The sequence below is a fragment of the Ovis aries genome, chromosome 23 (assembly GCF_016772045.2).
Source record: "Ovis aries strain OAR_USU_Benz2616 breed Rambouillet chromosome 23, ARS-UI_Ramb_v3.0, whole genome shotgun sequence".
Taxonomy (NCBI): Eukaryota; Metazoa; Chordata; class Mammalia; order Artiodactyla; family Bovidae; genus Ovis; species Ovis aries.
The window spans coordinates 34,963,969-34,987,151 of NC_056076.1; the positions used below are offsets into that span (position 1 = coordinate 34,963,969).

Genomic DNA, 23,183 nt, shown 5'->3' on the forward strand with positions numbered 1-23,183 from the left:
ATCCCCTGGAGGAGGGCATGGCAACCCACTCTAGTATTCTTGCTTGGAGAATCCCATAGACAAAGGAGTCTGGTCGGGTACAGTTCACGGGGTCTCAAAGAGTCAGATTCGACTGAGCAACTGAGCACATGCCACAACTAAGACCAGGTGTGTCCAAGGGCCAGCATCATCTCCATCATCTGGGAGCCTTTACTCTTGCTGAATTCCACACTTAGTAAATCAGAATCTGCATTTTTAAAGGTTCCCAGGTGACCTGCATGCTTACTCTCTGACAAGTACTGATAGAGGGGTAACTATTTCTTGAGAACTTCAAGCTGATTTCTTGAGGTCCTCATTCAACCAAGTTGCAATCTTCAGGGAGTATTAAAACTAGATGGACTTTCATAATTTAAAACATCATTTTAGTAGATGAAGATAAAAAAGGAAAAGGTATGTTACCTAAGTCTTAAAATAGATAGGCTCTTTAGGAAAATCAAGCTTTCCTTACAGATGCCTTTAGCAAAAACCATCTCACAATATCTCATCTTTTCCAGGTCTGGCATCCTACTCTGCAAACACTGTTCACACAAGTCCTGTTTTTTCCCAAGGCTCTCTCCCCGGATAACACTCTTTTCTCCTGTAGATCAGAGGAGAAATAGGGGGGTTCGGAAAGGAAATGCTGAGGGTTATTAATCGACTTCACTTTTTATCCAGGGTGAGCACTCCTAGGCCTTCAACTGAGTAATGACGTCTAAGGAGTTGGTCCACGTGTGACCAAAGAAGCACTCTTTGCTACGGGTGGAAGAAAAGGACAAAGAACCACCCCAAGACAGCCTGGACCAACAATACCAGAAGCTGATTTTAAGTAAACCTAACCATCTATACTTCTAACTTTCAATATGCATACTCAGGAGGGTAGAAAGAACCTTGATAGGCAACGCAAATTATCTTCTCCACACTTTCTCTGGTAACAATACAACACTGAGGTCAAGCGACCAAAAAAAAGCACTGAGCAAAAATACATTTCTCCCCAATCCTATAAAGTCAGTACCTAAATGAGAAAATATCGACTATACCTACTTGATTACACACTTCCCAAAATTAACTCCCAACGAATTCAATAACATATGTATTTACACAATCTTCTTACTCACTACAAATTAACCAAATATATCCGGATACAAGACAGAAGTTATATCATTCAAACATACACTAAATGCTCCTCTTTTCAAAGCCTGACTATCCTAGCCATAAATTCAAACTTATCATATGACACCCGAAAGAAATAAAGCTTATGTGCCAAAATGGGACAGACCCCACATACAACCCTCAGACAAAATCTCCAAAACACAATAAAGGAATAAAAGAAATATTCAAAATGAGTCAACCACTCCAGAATCCTTAATTCTCAGAAAGTTTCACAGAATTTTATTTTAAAACACACCCATTTCTTAATTCCCAAACAGACTTCAATAAATTTTCTGTTCATATAATGAGTACACATAAGAAACAAAAAATTGAATAACCAATCTCAGTTGTCCTGGTAAATATTATAAGAATTTTAAAAACAATGAAGTTTAAGAACACAAAAGGCATAAAAATATAACAAACACCTACACACCCACAACCCAGTTAACAACATAAAATTTACCAAAAAAATTACCACACTACACTTCCTTCAATGTAAAGATATCCACTCCCTTGAGTTTGGCATTTATTATTACTTTTTGGTATACTTTTACCACATAAGCACAAATCCTTAAACTAATGAGTATCAACTGGGGGGCAACCCTGCTCCCTAGGGGGCACATGGCACTGTCTGAAACATTCTTGGTTATCATGGCTACAACCAGTGGGCAGTGGCGCGTGCACAGGGCAGCCCCTCCAGGAAAGAATTATCTAATCAGTTCCAAACAGCAATAGTGCCAAAACTGAGAAACCTTGTCCCAAACAGTAAACAGGACTGTTCTACATTTTAACATAGCAGATGTTTTCTCCTTTAAGAAACTTTACCTTCTTGCTTTATTTGCTTAACACTAATTCTCTACAGGGGTTTTAAAAACGTTTGCTAACAGCATCCGATGAACAAGATGAATTGATACATACCAATAAACTAAATAATGTGTAAATTATCTTGTAAACTAAGATTTTTAAACCTCTGAAAAATACCTGTTTTTACATAAGATAATGAAACTATTTATAGGACAGATATATTTCATACTTTAACACATACAGGGAACAGGAATATCCCTTCCAAATCTGCTGCAGCAGAGGATTTGTTACACTTTACCTTTACCCTGGAAAGATATTTAAAATTCCCCATAAACCTACCATTATGGATCCCAAGATGCCTTCAAATTGTTGAGTTGTAGTCAAAGTTTAGCTTGCGCCAGCAGAATAAAATTTTAATTAAGAGTGTCCAGAAACAAGAATATGCCCCATACAGTGTTGTTAGGAGGGCAAATTGGTAAAAATGTCTCTGCAGGGCATGTAGTCAACATCTACCAAAATGTTACATATATGTACCCTTTAATGCGGCAATTCCACTTCCGAAGTGCTCAATACACATGCATATACATGTTCAAGGACTTATTCAGAACATCATTGTAAATAAGACCTGGAACAATACAAATGTTCATCAACACAGCACTGGTTAAATAAAGTACTGCATACACTCACTGGAATATTATGCGGCTATGGAATAATAAGGTGGATCTATATCCGCTAACATGGAACAATCACCAAGGGGCTTCCCATGTGGCGCAGTGCCGCGAGTGGTACAGAACCTGCCTACCAACGCAGAAGACATAAGAAATGCAAGTTCGATCCCTGGATGGAGAAGATCCCCTGGAGAGGGGCATGACAATCCGCTCCAGTATTCTTGCCTGGAGAATCCCAAGGACACAGGAGCATGGCAGGCTATAAAGTCCATGGGGTTGCCAACAGTGGGACACGACTGAATCGACTTAGCATAGCATAGTATAACAACCAATAATAGGTACTATTAAGCTAAGAAGCAGAAGTACAGAAGAGAATAATACAGTAGGTTCTTAACACTGTTTTAAAAGGGTTGCAGATTTACAATACATTGATATTTACATATGCTTGCAATGAGTATTCTGTAAGAACACACTGGTGGTCCCTTCCTGTACTGGGAAATCTTTTCTTTTGGCCCTGCACATAAATCTTCTGCAATATTTAAACAACCAGCTAAGAAACACAATTCTAGGCATTATCTATTCAATAACTGAATTGCCTTTGTGTTAATTTCCTTTCTATTGGCTGCTAACAATAACTATGTACCCATTTCAGGGTCTGTTAGGTTTTGCCAAACTCAATCATAAAGCTTTAGAAATAGCTAAAGCATGCTGAAAACTATCAAATATGAAATCTGAAACTATTTCCTACTGAACAGGGTCCCAAGGATAAATCTACGTGAAAATGAATTCGATTAAATTATTCTGAGAACAAGCTCTAGAATCAGTAACCAACAGTTCCCTGAAATTTGGTGAATCGAGGACAATGACTCAGAGCCTTGTTAATGGATAAGCCTCTGCCTTAACCTTACAGATGAACTGAGATGTTAAAAGATACCAGGTGACCCCTATGCCTATCTTCCACTTGAGAGAGTATTTAACACAAAGAAAGGGTTCAATATTGAGACTGTTTTTCCTTCGATTGCTATAACGATACACAACGAAACAATTAAGATGAAAAATCTGTCCACAGGGTATCAAGTGGCATTCAGCTACTGAACTCCCAAGTCTTTCTGCATGTCAGAGGAGGAAGAAAGGGAATCGCAACAAAACCGAGGTACCAACGGCCCCTCGGCAACTGTTACCGGCCAACGAAACACCATATGGCAAGGCAAGCCTCCCTTCAGACACTTATCACTCGGCGGCTGATTATTTCAATGGCTTATTGGACAGGCCTCTCCAGATCCCTTCCCTGGAAGAGGGGAGGGGTCTGTGGTCTTCCCAGTGCTTTGTGCCTTCCAGGCTTGAAAGCATCCTTGTACTGGTGCAGCCATCATTTCCCTTGGGGACTGGGAGGAGGGAAGGGAAGGGAGTCTTTTTTTCTGTAAGTTTGTGTTTACCGGGTAAGGAATCTAAAATTCCCTCTGGCTCTTTCCCTACCCGCTCCCTCCGGCCGGGCGCGGCGAGGGAGGCGTTGGACCGCGGGGCTTCGCCCAGGCCGCACGACGCCCCCCGGCCCACCCCGCGTCGCCCCTGCTCCACGCGCAGGCCCCGAGCCCCGGGGGCCGCCCTTACCCGTGGGCGCGCTGTCCAGGATGCGCAGGTCATAGGCCCCGGAGCAGCGGTAGTTGGCGGCCGTGCCGTTGTCCCACACCACCACCACCTCCTCGGGGCTCTCGAAGCTCCGGACCGTGCCCACATGGCCCTCGCCGCCGTCCTGCTTCCCCCACTTCCAGTCTGGGCCGCGCACTACGCGGGCCCCGACCCCTTCCACCATCACCCGGTTATTCCTGGAGTTACTCATTGGGGCCCGAGCCGCGGGCTCCGCCGCCGCCGCCGCCGCCGCCGGGGGGCCCGTAAGAGAATTGGGCCCGGGCCGGACTCTCGGCGCCGGCGGGGGCGGCAGCGAGCCCCGGGGGACGTGGGAATAATTCACGGGGGCGGCGGCGCGGTCCCCGCCGAGCCCGCAGCCGCTCCCCAGCCGTCGTCGCCGCCGCCGCGCCCCCCTCTCGGACTGGAGGCCGGACTGCAGCGGCTCGGAGGCTGAGGCGGCTGCTGGCGGGCAGAGGGGAGGGGGCCGTGGGCGGGGACTCCCCCGCTTCCTCCGGGCTCCCCGGCCGGGCTACAGCGACGGCCGCCAGGAAACCACGCTCTCCCCCGACCGGGAGCGCGGAGAGCGGAGGGGGCCGAGGGAGGCTCGCCCGGAGGAGACGGCGCGGGCGGCGGGGAGCAAGCTTAACTGCCGGCCTATCTTCTCCCCCGGGCCCTCGCCCCGGGGTGGACGCCCGAGCGCCGGCGCCGCCTCCTCCCCCGTGGGCGGTGATGGTACCTCCCGGCGTCCGGCGAGCGCCCGGGCCCAGGGGCCCCCTTCTCTCTGCCCCCGCACACGCCGCCGCGCTCCGCCCCGCCACAGAGTCCCCGCCGGGCGAGAGCGGCTCCACATCCGGGTACTGGCGCACCCAAGGCCGGAGCAGCACGTCCTCTGAGGGATTAGGAAAGGGACCCTCAGTAACACTGCGGTGTACGGCTTCGGGGAAGTCGTGGGGAAAGGAAGCAGAGCAAAACCCAGCCCTAAGCGTCTCGCCCAGGCCCTGTGAGACTGCGCATGCGCGCAGCCTAGAGCAGGGAGCGGTAGACGCCCCGCCCCGGTCTGGGGCAAAGGAGAGGCGGCTCCCTGTGGTCCCGGCGGACCCCGGTGGTCCCGCGTGTCCCATTGGCTGTGAGGGGAGGGGCGGGGCAGGGAACTCCATCTGGACAGCCTGGAGGTGGGGTTGGAGGAAGTGAGGCTCTGGATGCCGCCCGGGCTGCTGAAACGGAGTCCTTCTGGGTCAGTCTTTCATTAAAGTTCTACCGTGGCCTGATTGTACTACGTGTGAATTTGGGATTACATAACACTAGATCTGATAAACAGAGTGCCTGATGAACTATGGACGGAGGTCCGTGACATTGTACAGGAGACAGGGATCAAGACCATCCCCATGGAAAAGAAATGCAAAAAGCAAAATGGCTGTCTGAGGAGGCCTTACAAACAGCTGTGAAAAGAAGAGAAGCAAAAAGCAAAGGAGAAAAGGAAAGACAAAAGCATCTGAATGCAGAGTTCCAAAGAATAGCAAGGAGAGATAAGAAAGCCTTCCTCAGCGATCAATACAAAGAAATAGAGGAAAACAACAGAATGGGAAAGACTAGAGATCTCTTCAAGAAAATTAGAGATACCAAGGGAACATTTCATGCAAAGATGGGCTCAATAAAGGACAGAAATGGTATGGACCTAACAGAAACAAGATAGTAGGAAGAGATGGCAAGAATACACAGAAGAACTGTACAAAAATGATCTTCACAACCCAGATAATCACAATGGTGTGATCACTCACCTAGAGCCAGACATCCTGGAACGCAAAGTTAAGTGGGCCTTAGAAAGCATCACTACAAACAAAGCTAGTGGAGGTGATGGAATTCCAGTTAAGCTATTTCAAATCCTGAAAGATGATGCTGTGAAAGTGCTGCACTCAATATGCCAGCAAATTTGGAAAACTCAGCAGTGACCACAGGACTGGAAAAGGTCAGTTTTCATTCCAATCCCAAAGAAAGGCAATGCCAAAGAATGCTCAAACTACTGCACAATTGCACTCATCTCACATGCTAGTAAAGTATTGCTCAAAATTCTCTAAGCCAGGCTTCAGCAATACGTGAACCATGAACTTCCTGATGTTCAAGCTGATTTTAGAAAAGGCAGAGGAACCAGAGATCAAATTGCCAACATCCGCTGGATCATGGAAAAAGCAAGAGAGTTCCAGAAAAACATCTATTTCTGCTTTATTGACTATGCCAAAGCCTTTGACTGTGTGGATCACGAGAAACTGTGGAAAATTCTGAAAGAGATGGGAATACCAGACCACCTGACCTGCCTCCTGAGAAATCTATATGCAGGTCAAGAAGCAACAGTTAGAACTGGACATGGAGCAACAGACTGGTTTCAAATAGGAAAAGGAGTATGTCAAGGCTGCATATTGTCACCCTGCTTATTTAACTTATATGCAGAGTACATCATGAGAACTGGAAGAAGCACAAGCTGGAATGAAGATTGCCAGGAGAAATATCAATAACCTCAGATATGCAGATGACACCACCCTTATGGCAGAAAGTGAAAGTGAGTGAAGTCGCTTAGTCGTGTCCGACTTTGCGACCCGTAGACTGTAGCCCACCAAGCTCCTCCGTCCATGGGATTCTCCAGGCAAGAATACTGGAGTGGGTTGCCATTTCCTTCTCAAAGTGAAGAGAAACTAAAAAGCCTCTTGATGAGAGTGAAAGTGGAGAGTGAAAAAGTTGTCTTAAAGCTCAACATTGAGAAAACGAAGATCATGGCATCTGGTCCCATAACTTCATGGGAAATAGATGGGGAAACAGTGTCAGACTTTATTTGGGGGGGGCTCCAAAATCACTACAAACAGTGATTGCAGCCATGAAATTAAAAGACTCTTACTCCTTGGAAGGAAAGTTATGACCAACGTAGATAGCATATTAAAAAGCAGAGACATTACTTTGTCAACAAAGGTCCGTCTAGTCAAGGCTGTGGTTTTTCCAGTGGTCATGTATGGATGTGAGAGTTGGACTATAAAGAAAGCTGAGTGCCAAAGAATTGATGCTTTTGAACTGTGGTGTTGGAGAAGACTCTTGAAAGTCCCTTGGACTGCAAGGAGATCCAACCAGTCCATCCTAAAGGAGATCAGTCCTGGGTGTTCATTGGAAGGACGATGCTAAAGCTGAAACTCCAATACTTTGGCCACCTCATGTGAAGAGTTGACTCATTGGAAAAGACTCTGATGCTGGGAGGGATTGGGGGCAGGAGGAGAAGGGGATGACAGAGGATGAGATGGCTGGATGGCATCACCGACTTGATGGACATGAGTTTGGGTAAACTCTGGGAGTTGGTGATGGACAGGGAGGCCTGGTGTGCTGCAATTCATGGGGGTCACAAAGAGTTGGACATAATGAGCGGCTCAACTGAACATTTTAGTCTTCCTTTTTACAGGGCGAGGAATAGGACAGATTATGACACAAATTAAGGGCGACCTGTATTTCTGTTTATGTAAACTGAAAGCATTTCAGACCACCATGAGTAATTAGTGGTGTGTTTCTAAACTGACCAAAATGGTTCCAAATGCCATGTGTCTTACCTTTATACAGAGTCAGAGGGTAAGTAGACCCCAAACAGCACAAGTTCCTGGGAAGAGTTTACAAGCACCTTGCCCATTGTAACAACCCCTATCCGTTACATAATTCAGCCCCCAGTCACAAAACAGCAAAATAAGAGGGCTGTAAGAGTGGTCTCTGGCTGCTTTTACTTAAATGACATTATGGTGTATGGGATTTAAAATAAGTGGTTCACAGCCCAGCAAGGATGCGAATCAGCCTGCTGTCACTTTTCCTGAGAGTCAAGGGAGCAAGGAGTATTCCGGCCAAATCAAATAATAAGATGTAAAGTATAACCAATGAATAGTAATGTAGTGAAATAAATATTCTTACTTTTTCATGTTCAGAACAGGAAAATACCAGTATGGAATCCCAAAGACCAAACAGAGCTTATTTTAGAAAATTAACAGTTTAAGTATTTGTTCAAAATAGACCAGCCTAATATCTAGTCTATTTTAAAGCGTTTTCATCCTGGAAGTGTTAAATGTGCTTTTCTCTCTCTGCCAACTCTTCCCTCTTGGAATCTTTACTGGTTTCCTTCTTTTCTTGTTAACCAGTTAAATTGATCATATGACACGCATTAATAAGTTGATAAAAAGATTTTAGGAAAAAATATAGCCACAGCACAAGTTACACTGTGGTTGACTTTGTAAAGTAAGCTAACTCAAGAAAAAGCCAACTGGGATGCTAAGACTCTTAATAGCGCAACCTTGCATTTTACGTCAAGCCCAGTATATTGATAATGACTTTCCATACATTTGATTGTATTTATCTCACCTAGGAGTTTTATACTTATGAAAGTGAAGTTGCTCAGTCATGTCTGACTCTGCGACCCCATGGACTGTAGCCTGCCATGCTCCTCCGTCCATGGATTTTCCAGGAAAGAGTACTGGAGTGGGTTGCCATTTTCTTCTTCAGAGGATCTTCCCAACCCAGGAATCGAACCCGGGTCGCCCTCATTGTAGGCAGACGCTTTACCGTCTGAGCCACCAGGGAAGCTACCTAAGAGGACATCATGTAATATTTAAATAGGCATTTATTCTCAATACCAGAGGTTAGTTATAATAGTTTTGAATTTTATTTGCCTTTAAAATGGAAATGGATGTTAAGAAGTGATCTAGCCCAGGGGTTTTCCTTTCTTCCTCCATCCGTTCCTGCCGTTTGACAAATCGTCTGTTCTTACCGTGTACGTATAACCTATAACAGGAGCTAAGTACCCGAGATGAAGTAATAGAGCTAGGCTGAAAGTCTTGTCTATAGTCTTCCTGTAGTCTTCCCTGCCCCCTACCTTTGCAGGAGCTCTAGAGAAACTCATCAAAACCTTTGGAGTACTACTGAGCACAATTAATCAAATTAACCTAATCCCCATATTTGATAAGAAGAAATGAGACCAGCACTAAATAAGTAACTCATCCAAGATTTCAGAGAAAGTTAAGAAAGAAGCAAAGCTATAACCCATGTAATACTAGATGAATTTCTATATATTAAACACTCTCCTATACATCCATTACCTCATTAAAAACACTGTGAATTTATAACATTATCATGTCACTAGGACTACTTCAAGGCCCTTAAATTAAGTTTGCCAATGGTCTCTAAATATTTTTGTTCATGCATCCTTTTCAGTGCAAGATTTTTGAACATGTACTTCCAATATGTAGTTATTACTGTATAACTTACCTATGTAGTAGCGTGTTACGTAACATACTCAAAAATAGAAATTACAAGAGGATAAGATACCAAATAAATAGGAAAGTTTTCATGCTTTCTTTCACACCAGTGGATCATCTTCTGCATCCCTAGATGTTTAAGTTAGTAGTCACACGGCACTTGGGAAAACACTGTGTCATGCATGTGTCTGTCATGTTTAGAAAATATGCACATCTCCAAATATGCCAGTCATTTTGCACATATGTAGGCTTATCTTCCCATTTGTTCAGAAACATTTAGGAGTTTTCAAAAATAGTAGACTTTTTATTCCAACCATAAGTAAGATAAATAAATCCTTGTTCCAGAAATGTAGTAATTTTGCTGTTCACCTACTACTCTTTTACTATGGATGCATTTGTGGCTGCTTTATAGTCAGCAAAAATGTATAATATTTGGAGAATAACTTTATCAGCTAGAGTAACACCATCTGCTCTCATGGACACCAAAGCACATAAAGGTTCAAATACAATTTTTGTTTCCCATTCAAATAATGGCCTAATGCTTTCCTCCACATGGCCATCCAGAGACTTATTCTGTTATTCCACCATCCCCTAAAGTTATCTATGTCACACTTAAGAAAGTGGAGGAAAAGTAGAGAAGGTTGCATACTCACTTTTCAAAAGTCTTGGACCCATACAGCATATATCACTCAGTTATATACCATCTCCTAAAAGTCAGCCACATGTAACTTGAAGGGAGGAAAAATGCAGCTTAGTTGGGTGCCCAAGAAGAAAAGTGTATCAGCTAGTGTCCACTTAGGAAAACACAGAACATGCTAAATACTCAAACAAGGAATTTAATGAATGTAGTCAATTGTTTGCAAAAGTTTTCAAAGGGATACAGAAGCAAGATGAGATTAGAAAATACTGTAGAACACTATCCCTCAGGACTAGAAGAGAAAAGAATGTTACCAAGGACCCATGACCACTGTGCCATTGAAGCTAATGGTGTTGAAACAACGCTATTTTGCAGGAAATCAGGGGCCCACACTCACTGAAGCTGCAGGAGACCAGGAGCCCAAAGTCGCCCCCTGTTGTCACTGCCACTGCCAAAGTCAGAGCTCCATGAGTGCAAGGCACACTCTGCTGTTGCAACCCCTGAAACCGCCCTGCTTGAGGAGGAACCCAGAGCTGCTGTAAGCTCCATCTCAGAAGCAGGAAACCAAAATGACTTCTCTCATTAGTGATCTCCCACGAATAATGGGAATAGTCTTCCCTCTGGGGTACTCAGCACCATTCTCGCTCTGCTGTACTTAAATACTTACAGGTAACAAAGAAGTAACATCAAGCATCTGCCTAACAGCATGCAACTATTCTATTGAACACGAAGATACCTGCACCATCTCGCTCTCTCCGCCAAGAAGAGAAGACACAAATTCCCATCTATTGGCATATTTTTATCTGAGAGATATTAATTCCAGTTCAGCCAGTTCCTCCTAGATAGCCTGTAACCTACATTTTAATGTAAACAACCACCAATGAAATTCACATATTCCTAGACAGACCAAGAGAAAAGAGAGAAGATTCAGACAACCACCAACACTTCCCAGGTAGCGCTAGTGATAAAGAATCCACCTGCCAAGACGAGACAGAAGACACTTGGGTTTGATCCCTGGGTTGGGAAGATCCCCTGGGGAAGGAAATGGCAACCTACTCCAGTATTCTTACCTGGAGAATTCCATAAACAGAGGAGCCTGATAGGGTCACAAAGAGTTGGACATAGAACATAGCACATAGACCCAACAATACATGTGCTGTGCTTAGTCACTGAGTCGTGTCTGTGCAGTTGTACAATACAACACAGCACAAGGTCAATTAATGGAGGAATGGATAAAGAAAATGTGAGGTGTGTATACACACGCACAATGGTATAGTATTCAACCATAAAAAGAATAAAATCTTGCCATTTGCAACAAGAAGGATGGACCTTGAGAACATTATGCTAAATTAAATAAACAGAAAGACAAATAATATGTGATCTCACTTATATATGGAATTATAAAAAAAAGAAAAACAAGTTCTCATAGTTACAGAAAATAAATTGGAGGTTGCCAGAAACAGTGATTGGAGGGTGGGTATATTGGGTAAAGGAGGTCAAAGGTACATACTTCCGGTTATACAATAAATGTCATGGGGATGTAATGTAGAGCTTAACACAACTATGGTTTAATACCATATTGCAGGCTTCACTGGTGGTCCAGTGGTTAGGAGTGCACCTGCCAGTGCAGAGGACATGAGTTTGATTGCTGGCCTGGGAGACTTCCACATGTCTCAGGGCAACTGGGCCCTTGAGCCACAACTGCTGAAGCGCTCATGCGTCCTAGGTCCCGTGCTCCTCAGCAAGAGGAGCCACCTCAATGAAAAGCCCTCAGACCACAACAGGAGAAAGCCCACATGCAGCAACAAAGACCCAGCGCAGCCAAAAATAACAAGATGCATTTTAAAAACTTTTTAAATATCGTGTTGCTTATTTGAAATTGCTAGGAGAATAGATCTCAAAAGTGCTCATCACAGGAAAACTGTAACTGGGTGGTGACGGATGTTAACTTACTTTGATGATCATTTTGCACCATATGGGCTTTCCAGGTGGTGCTAGTAGTAAAGAACCCGCCTGCCAATACAGGAGAATCAAGAGACCTAGGTTCCATCCCTGGGTCGAGAAGATCCTCTGGAGGAGGGCATGGCAACCCACTCCAGTATTCTTGCCTGGAGAATCCCATGGACAGAGGAGGCTGGAGGACTACAGTCCATAGGATCACAGAGTCGGACATGACTGAAGCAACTTAGCACACATTACACCATCTACAAATATCAAATCGCTAGGTTGTCCATCTGAAACTAATATAATGTTACATGGCAACTAGACTTCAATTTAAAAAATTAGTCTGGGAAATGAGAAGGAGGAAAATAATTGGTTTCATACGTAAGTGTTGCAGACTGAACTATGTCCTCCAAAAAGGTAACCCCTGATACCTGTGAAACAATCTTATTTGAAAAAAAAGAGTGTCCATAGATGTAATCAAGTTAAGATTAGGTCATGCTGGAATAGAGTTGGCCCTGAATCCAATGACTGGTGTCCTTACAAAAGGAAAGAAAAGATGTGGACACACAGATGTATGGGGGAGAAGACCTTGTGTCAAATGCAGAGGGTGAATGCGGTGATGCCCCTGTAAGACAAGAAGGCCAAAGGCTGCCAGCCACCAGGAAGAAGCCAGCAAAGATTCTTCCCTACTGCCTTCAAAGAGAGAGCAGAGCCCTGCCAACACCTTGATTTTGGACTTCTAGCCTCCAGAACTGTGAAAGAATAAATTCCTGTTGTTTTAATCTACCAAATGTGTGATACTTTCTTATGGCGTCTCTTGGAAATGAATGCAACAAGCAAGAATGAAAATAAGCATAGCTGTTACTGTCCTCATTTCTGTTACTGGTCACAAGACCATAGTTGATGTTTATAACTCCCCTCTTTCCATTACACAGCTCATATTTCCTTTTCCCTCTGCCAACACGTCAGCTGACTGTAGTCCCATACCTGGCAGGTGCTTCAAGTATTCATTTTTGAGGGACTTTACTCTCAGTCCTTAGTGGGTCATTTTACTGTGATAATTAATTTCATGTGTCAACTTGACTGTTGACAGGGGACCAAGACATCTGATCAAACATTATTATGACTGTCTCTGTGAGGTGTGTCCAGATAAGGCTAACATTTGAATCAGTAGACTGAGTTAAGCAGACTTCCCTCCCTAATGTGAGTGGTTCTCTTTTAAACAATTGAAGACCTAAATAGAACAAGAAGTCTGAATAAGAGGAAACTCCTTTTGCTTTACTACTTTCAGCTGCGACATTGCTTTTTTTCTTCCTGGTCCTTGGACTTAGCTTAAAACATCAACTTCTCTTGGGTTTTGAGTCCGTGGACTTTTAAACTAGACCTGACACATATCATCAGCTTTCCTAGTTCTCAAGCCTTTGGACTCAGACTGAATGCATTAACTGTCCTGAATCTCCAGCTTGCTGACTGAAGATCTCTGGGCTGCTCAGCCTCCATAATCCATGAGCCAATTCCTCATAATCGGTCTCTTTATTATAAATATGTGTATTTTTATTACACATTGTCATATATTAATAATATACTTTATATTTTTGTATATGTTATCTATATGAAGACAAATGTGTGTGTGTGTGTGCGTGTGTGTGTATTCAGTCTCTCAGTCGTGTCAAACTTTGCAATCTCATGGACTGTAGCCCGCCAGACTCCCCTGTCCATGGGATTTTCCAGGCAGGAATACTGGAGTGGGTTGCCATTTCCTTCTCCAGGGGATTTTCCCAATCCAGGGATCAAACCTGCGTCTCCTGCATTGACAGGCAGATTCTTTGACCCACCACACCCCTGAGAACTGTGCCATGTGTGTGTATGTGCATGTGTGTGAGTGTTTACATATATATACATCCTATTGGCTCTGTTTCTCTGGAGAGCCCTAATGCCTGTGGTCTACCATTAAATTTTACTAGAATCTATGTGTACTGTTTTGAAATATGCCTCAAAGAATCTCTTGATTCCAAATGCAGTTCTTTCTTAACCATTTCTGTGGCAAGAATCCCATTTCCACTTGGTAATCAGAACCCATGACTCAGTCAACACAGTAACCCTCTTCTGTGCTTGTCAATTTGTCGTTGTGGTTCAGTGGCTAAGTTGTGTCCGACTCCTTGTAACCCCATGAACTGCAGCACACCAGGTTTCCCTGTCCTTTGCTATCTCTAGGAGTTTGCTCAAACTCATGTCTGTTGAGTTGGTGATGCCATCCAACCATCTCATCCTCTGTCATCCCCTTCTTTTTGTCTTCAGTCTTGAAAAACCCCAAGTGTTCAAGTGTCTGTCTCAACCTTCAGTTCAGTGGAGATATTGTGGTATTCTCTGGTGGAAACATTCCTCACTTGAAAAATAAGTTCTTTCAACCAATAAAACACACAGGTGTAGAAATGGGAATCAAAACAGTTTTTCCAGGATGGTTATGTAATAGTATAAAAATGAGTAAAGCCATGTTGACACCTTGGTTCTTGAACCTATTCAGTATGGGAGTACCATATGCTGGTCACATGTTCAAAGCATATACCTCAGTTTGTATTCTATGGTTAAGCATTTCAATTCAACCATAACTCAGGAGAAAGCAGAAGCTATTTCTCAAAAGGAAAAATATTTATCAACAGAAGAGGACTTAATTTTGAACTAAACCCTCAGAGTTTCGCACTGGGATCCTACCATTAACATTTGACAGAGGATCCATGTTGTATGACAGTCTGTGACAGACACATGACAACACAGGCTTTGCTGGGTCATATGGCCCACATGACAGAGAAGCTTGCCCTGCAGAGTTTTCTCTTGTTTTAGGAACTACTCAAGACTGGCTTATACAAAGCAATATAAAAGTGATATATCTTGTCTAAAAGACAAAAAGGCTCCAGTGTTTCTCCCTCTTTTTTTAGCAGCTAAAGGTACAATTTGCCTTATATTTCAGACAGGATATTCTGATGTGCCCCAGACTACTAGACTCCTGGCAACTTCATTAAAGTGATAAGACGTAAATTTTCCTAGAGATTATCTGCTATCCACTGGTAAGCATGTGTCTTACTAAGGCATCTAGTGTTTTTATCACTTCTGGCCCTCCAAATCAAGTCAATGTAATGACATTATTGGAGTGGACCAGCATGTAAGATGGTGAGACAATCAAGGTCTCTATAAACTAGATTATGGCAGAGAGCAGTAGACATTACGTAGCCTTGAAGAAAGACGTGAAAGGAGTGCAGCTGCTCCTGCTGGATATGAGCAATGTGTGTGCAATGATGCTTGTCAAGTGGTACCAAAAAAAAAGCTGTTTGTAGATCAGCAATAGCTGGAGTTACACAATGGTATGCTCCACTAGAGACTATATCTAAAACAGTAGCTACAATTCAGTCACTACCTGGTTAATTTTGTAATACACAAGAGGCATCTTTCTTTGCAGGCTAAAGAGCAAGTTCAATAGAGGGGTGACAGGAATCACTGTCTCCACCTTTTTTAAGTCTGATGGTGGCACTAATCTCTGCAGTTCCCTTAGGGATGTGATTTGCTTTGAGTTTATCGTTTTGACAAGGAAGGGCAGTTATAGGACTTCTGTTTGGACTTCCTTACTGTTATGTTTCACTCCATAGAGCAGGCGGCCAATATGCATGTTATTCTAGTTGCCAAGCATGTCTGTTCCAACTATGTATTCAGGAACTAGGGAATGAGCTATATAAATGGTTCGCTGACATATTTGTACAATGCGCTCTAGACAAGAGTTGATTAACCACATGACCTTCACAAGCTACCGCTCTGATCAGTGGGTCCCAGCATCTTCTTGGGTGCCCACGAGGATGGGCTTACTCATAGCCAGTATATAGGAGTTCGTTAAGGGAACTTTCCCCTTCCTAGTGCCCACTTGATTGGGAAAATGGCTGCTGGTTTTGGGAGAGGGAATGGGAGAGAAAATAGTGGGGAGAATTACAAGATAAATTTTTGGCTGTTCCAGGGCTTTCTCAAGAAGATCCAACTTCCTCTTTATTCAAGAACCTGCAAAATGGCATATATCTGCACACTGGATGCAAAGCCATGGCTTTTCACTGTGATGACTCGTATCTGTGACTAGTAGAGCTAGAGACTCTGATTGTATAAATCTAGAAGTACTTAAGTGAGATTCCCAATCTATGCCTGTAGAAAGGATTCTGGGCCCTCAGTTATGTGGTGTGAAAACCAACCCTTCCTTGCTTTTCTGCTTACAGACATCTTTTTCTGTGAAGACACAAATATCTTTCTTGTTTAAGTTGTTTTTGTAACTTGAAGCTGAAAGCAGCCCTAATTCAAGCTCTTGACTCATAATTAGATACGATACTTTAAAATGTTACTCTTTAGTGACTTTCATTCTCTTCCTTCCTAAAATTATTTTTAAACAATCAAAACAATGTTATATTAGTTGGGATCTTTTCATCTCAAAAGACAGAAAATTCAACTCAAATTGGTTTAACCAAAAGAGGAAATCTCTTAGATCATATTACTGGGAAACACACACACACACACACACACACACACACACACACAAGTTCTAGATTAATATGTGTTTTGACTAAGGAGCTCAAACTACATCTTCAGAATTCAGTTTTTTCTCCAGCTCTCATTTTCTTTCTTCAGTTTTTCTCCAGCTCTCATTTTTCTCCTTTTCTTGACTTCGTCTGTAGTGAAAGTGGCCTCAAGCTCCTGGCTCCATTCATCCTTGCTGCTAGAAGTTCAGCCAGAAAAGAGCTTCCCCACCCCCTGCCAACAGTCTCAGCAAAAGTCTCCTTGTGGGACAATGACTTTATCCTTAAATCAAACGCTGAGGTCATGATCCATCTGGGTGTCACATCACTCATAAGTTAGATGTGGTGTCAGCCCTACCCAAAGCAGTAGAAGCAAGGATGCCAGTGCCGAAGAAAAATGGGATAAATGCTCGAGAAAAAATGTTTTGGAAAATGAATACTAATGACTCTGTTGGAACGTATCATGCCAGTGCTCAAGCTGAAATTGTTTGAATTCTGAAACAGATTTAGGGGAAATCATCTGACATGTTAGATAGGGCCAGCCCTTTGAAGAGAAACGATGTGATAGAATGAAATGAGCACTGAACTCAAGGCACTGATTCAAGCTTACACTGAGGCTATCCACTCTGCGAGCTTCAGCGAATCACCTAACTTCTCTGATTCAGTTACTTCACATGTAAGACAAAAGGGTTAATAATCTTTGTATATAATAGTGCTTTTGATTCTTTTTTAAAAAATATATCCCAACATGCTTAGGTTTGAGAAGCACCTAAGGCTAGTGTCTGAGGAGTCAGCTCAAGCATTTCTGTGGCCAAACTTGGAAACGCATACATATTAGGGACCATAATCCTTGTATAAAGGTTTTATTTATTTATTTACCTTCTGCAGTGCTGTCTTCATTGCTGAATGCAGGCTTTCGGTAGTTGCAGTGAGCGGGCTTCTCACTGATGTGGATTCTCTTGTTGCAGAGCATGGGCTCTAGATTTGCGGGCTTTGGCAGTTGAGGTGTGCGGGCTCAGTACCACAATTGTGGTGCATGGGCTTATTTTTTCCACAGTATGTAGTATCTTCCCGGATCAGGGATTGAACTCATGTCCCCTGTACTGGCAGGTGGATTCTCAGCCACTGGACTACCAGGGAAGATCTAGGGAGCCAAAATCTTTGACCTGTGTGTCAGGACGGGTTGAAGGCACTCTACTTGTGAGTCCCTACACTCACAAGTAGGGACAATATCAGCCCCCACACATCTGTTGCCAGTCAGAATCTGTCTTTGGGGGCGTCTGACATGGTCCAGAGGTTAGGAATCTGCCTTGCAATGCATGGGACACAGGTTTGATCCCTGGTCTTGGAAGATCCCACATGCCTTGGAGCAACTAAATCTGTGAGCAACAGCAAAGACCTAGTGCAGCCAAAAATAATTTAAAATAAATAAATTTAAAAAAGAAAGAATCTGTCTTGGAGAGCTGAGGCACACTTGCATCATTCCCACGTCCCCTCCAATCCCGGTCAACAAATACTACTGCTTTTCCTTTGTCCTCCCAAATTAGGTTCACCAACCATGAGAACCTGAGTAAAGTAACAAGACTCTTGTGAAATCTTAAGATGTGTTTTGTTTTCCCAGAAAGATGAGAGAGCAATCCTTACCTTCCTGTTGGCTTGGGAACATATAAATTTCCGCAGTGTTTTGTGTTCCCATGAACCCTTTGAGTCCTCTCAAGCATTCCATCACAGAAAAAGTTGCCAATCAACAGTGAGTCCAATTATAATTCCAAGTGCTAAACTGTACAAACTTCGTCTTATCTGTTACTTCTCTACCTCCATGATCTGCAATACTTACACGATTTCACTGGAAATATTCTAATAGGGAGATGAAAATTCTAGAGGTGGGTGATGGTGATGGTTGAATAACAATCCAAATGAAGTTAATGCCACCAAAGTGTACAGTTAAAAATGGTTAGAATGAAAAAAATAATTAAAATGATAAATTTTATGCTATGTGCATTTTGACACAATAAAAAGATAATGAAACAAGAATTATAATATGATCAGAAATTCCATGTGTGCATGCTAAGTCACTTCAGTTGTGTCCGACTCTTTGCAACCCAACTGATTCTAGCCTGTCAGGCTCCTCTGTCCATGGGATTCTCTAGGCAAGAATACTGGAGTGGGTTGCCATGCCCTTCTCCATGGGCTCTTCTGACCCAAGTGTGAAATCCACATCTCCCAACGCTCCTGCATTGGCAGGCACATTCTTTACCACTAGCACCAGCTGGGAAGCCGCCCAGCTATTTCACCTCCAGATATATACCCAAAGAAATTGAAAGCCTTTACTCAAACAAATATTTGTATAATGTAATTTACAATAGTGAAAATGTGGAAACACTCCAGGTGTTCATCAACATGTGAATGGACAAACAAGATGTGGTATATACATACAATGAACTATTATTTAGCTGCAAAAACAAGTGATGTTCTGATGCCATAACATGGATGAACCTTGAAGACATTATAATGAGTAAAGTATGCCAGACAGAAAAGGATAAACATTGTATGATCCCATTTATACGAGGCACCTATAATATTCAAGTTAACAGAGATAGCAAGTAGATTAGAAGTCACCAGAGAGGCTGGTGGAAAAGCACTGAGGAGTTACTGCTCAGTGGTTATAGAGTATCTACTCGGGGCAATGAAAACATTTTGGAAATGGAAATGGTGATGATTTCATAATACACGAAATGTGTTTGGTTACATGAAAATGTAATTAATGTCACTGAATTTTACACTTAAAAATGGTTAATTTTTAAGTGACAAGTTAATTTTTAAGTGACGTTTGTTTTATGTATAATACATATATTGGTAACAACACAGCATATGTTCTTACTACATGAATCTATAATTTTTTCAAATTTATGATGTAATAGACTAAAAACTATTGAGTTATACACTCTAAGTTGGTGAATTGTATGGTACATGAATTATACTTCAGTAAAACTGTTTTTGGCTCTCTAGGTAGCTCAGTGGTAAAGAATCTGCCTGTCAATGCAGGAAACTTGAGTTCAGTCCCTGGGTCGGGAAGATTCCCTGGAGAAGGAAATGGCAACCCACTCCAGTGTTCTTGCCTGGAGAATCCCAGGGCTAGGGGGGCCTGGTGGGCTACAGTCCCTGGGGCCACACAGAGTCAGACACGACTGAAGCGACTTAGCCACAGCAGCAACAGTATAAGCCAAATGGACCGAACAGACATCTATAGAATACACCACCCAACAACAAGAGTGCATATTCTTCTCAGCTAAATGTGAAAAGATTCTCCCAAAGAGGTCTACATTAGGCCACAAAACAATCTTGATAAATTTAAAAGATTGAATATCATACAAAGTATTCTATATGACCATGGAATGAAACTAATGGCAGAAGAAAACTTGGAAATTTTGCAAATGTCTGGAAACGGATCACACTCTTAAACAATCTTTGAGTCAAAGAAGAAATCCAAAGAAAGAGTAGAAAATAATTTAAGATGGATGAAAATGAAAATGTGTCAGAATTCACGGGAATGCAGCACAAGCAGTGCTCAGAGAGGAATTTATAGCTGAAAAATGCTCACATCAAAGAAGAAGAAAGATCCCAAATCAATGGCTTCCCTGGTGGCTCAGTCAGAGGATCCTCCTGCAATGCAGGAGACCACCTGCAGCACAGGAGACCTGGTTGGATCCCTAGGTCTGGGAGATCTGGAGAAGGAAATGGCAACCCGCTCCAGTATCCTTGCCTGGAAAATCCCATGGACAGAGGAGTCTGGTGGGCTACAGTCCATGGGGTCGCAAGAGCCTGACACAACTTAGCAACTAAACCATAACCACAACAATACCCCAATTAACTAAGAGAAAGGAGCAAGTTATACCCAAAGCTAGCAGAAGGAAGATAATAAAGATTAGAGCAGAGATAAATGAAATAAAGAATAGAAAAACAAAAGAACCAATAAAACCAGAAGTTAATTTTTTGAAAACAACCAAAGGAACAAACATTTAGCTAGATTAAGAAAAACAAAGAAGATGTAAATTAACTAAAATCAAATTGAAAGTGGGGACCGAACAGAGGCAAAAAGCATTATTGAAATATACTATGACTAACTATGGGCTCCCCTGGTGGCTCAGCTGGTAAAGAATCCACCTGCAATTCGAAAAACCTGGGTTGGATCCTTGGTTTGGGAAGATCCCCTGGAGAAGGGAACGGCTAACGACTCCAGTATTCTGGCCTGGAGAATTCCATGGACTATATAGTCCATGAGGTCTCAAAGAGTCAGACACGACTCAGTGACTTTCACTTTCATGATCAATTATATGCTAACAAATTAGATAGTTAAACAAACTGGACAAACTCCTAGGAAAATACATACTACCAAAACTGACTCAAGAAGAGAAAAATTGGGGGGAGTTCCTGGTGTTCTAATAGTTAGAATTTTGCACTTTCACTGCTGTGGCTAGGGTTTACTCCCTGGTTGGGTAATTGAGATCCCACAAGCCGCCTGGAGCAGCCAAAAAAAAGGAAGAAGAAACAGAAAAATGTGAACTGACTTATAACAAGTAAAAATTGAAACATAAATCAAAAACTTTCTCCCCAAAAGAGCCTAGGGCCAGAAGGCTTCACTGGTGAACTCTACCAAACATTCAAAGAATTAACACCAAACACTTCTCAAACTCCTACAAAAAATAAAAAAGGAAGAAGCATTCCTAAATTACTCTGTGACCCCTGTTTTACCCTGATACTAAAACTATCACAACAAAGGGCAAGTGAAGACTAATATCCCGTATGAATATGGATGAAAAAAATCTTCAACAAAATAGTAACAAACGTAACCCAGCAGCAGGCTAAGAGGAGTATACATCATGAACAAGTGGAATTTATCCCAGAAGACAAGAGTCGTTTAACTTATGAAAACTATACCACATTACCAGAATGAAGGGGGGAAAAAACACATGAACACATGATCATCTCATTTGATGCTGAAAAAGCATTTGAAAATATCCAGCACCTTTTCATGATGAAAACCTTCAACAAACTAGGAGTAGAAGGGAATTTTCTCACCATGATAAACGTCACTTATGAAAAACTCACTACTAACATTCTACTCAAAGGTCAAGGCTATACTTTTATCTGAGGCTTAAAGTCCTCCTCCAAGTTCACAAGGTTATTCAGAGAATTCCTTTCCTTGCCTCTTTAGAACTCATGAAGACTTGATTCTTACAGGCCACCAGAGGGACTTTCCTGGTGGTCCAGTGCTGAGACTCCATGCTCCCAGTATAGGGGTCTGGGTTCCTTCCCTGGTCTGGGAACTAGATCTCACATGCCTTGACTAAGAGTTTGCATGTCACAACTATGACCTGAAATGGCCAAATAAATAATTTTTTTTTTTTAAGCCAGCAGAGATTCTTCTGACCCTCTTTTAAAAGACTCATCTGATTTACTGTTGTTTTTCAGTTGCTCAGTCGTGTAGGACTCTTTGCGACCCCATGGACTCCAGCATGCCAGGCTTTCCTGTCCTTCACCATGTCCTAGAGCTTGCTCAAACTCATATCTGTCCAACCAGGATAATCTCCGCTTCAATTAACTCAAAGTCAACTGATTACAGACCTTGATTACATCTGCAAAATCACTTCACCTTTGCCATAGAAGGCAACATAATCACAGAAATTACGGGCCATCATATTTACACATGAAGGGAGTTATACAAATCTGTGCATAGGCATACGTCATTTTATCGCACTTTGTTTTATTGAAACTTGCAGATCCTGAGTTCTTACACATTGAAGTTTTGTGGCAACCCTGCTTTTTCAGGTGATGGTTAACTGTTTTTTTAGCAATGAAGTATTTCTCAGTTAAAGTATGTACGTTATTTTCTTTAGACATAATGCTATCATTGCACTCAATAAACGACACTATGGTGTAAACAATAACTTTCATATGTACTAGGAAATCAAAAAATTTGTATGACTTGCTTTATTTTGATATTTGTTTTATTGCAGTGATCTATAACCAAATGGGGAGAAGGCAATGGCAACTCACCCCAGTACTCTTGCCTGGAAAATCCCATGGACAGAGGAGCCTGGTAAGCTGCAGTCCATGGGGTCGCACAGAGCCGGATATGACTGAAACGACTTAGCAGCAGCAGCAGCAGAACCAAATGCAGTGTATCCAAAGTAAACTTGAACATCACCGGGAGGAATCTTGAGAAGAGGGCATCTTAGAATTCTGGCTACCATAGGTTATGATCTTTGATGAAGTAGGAAAAATATCATTACCTTCACTTGTGTTTGGCTATCATTGTCCCCCCTCCTAAGCCCTCAAAGACCATCAATCATACACATGTGAATGTGTATACAGGTAAGTTTGGAGATTTCAACAAAGAAGGTAAGAATATACTATTCTCTTTTCTGTTTTTTAAATTTAACTTAAATGAGTTGCCTTGCTTAAGGACTGATTTTAGCACATCCTTGCAGTGTTTCTCATGACCACGCCACACTTGCCTACC

General features: G+C 42.5%; 1 protein-coding gene across 1 annotated transcript in view; it reads right to left on the reverse strand.

The window, feature by feature from the left end:
* The window catches only part of MIB1 (MIB E3 ubiquitin protein ligase 1), a 103,060-nt gene extending 98,369 nt beyond the window's left edge, over positions 1-4,691 (reverse strand). Inside the window, exon 1 of the mRNA XM_004020480.5 lies at positions 4,251-4,691. Coding sequence (XP_004020529.3) covers positions 4,251-4,479 — 229 coding nt within the window. The 5' untranslated portion in view covers positions 4,480-4,691. The remainder of the gene's footprint in view (positions 1-4,250) is intronic.
* Positions 4,692-23,183: the final 18,492 nt, after the last annotated feature.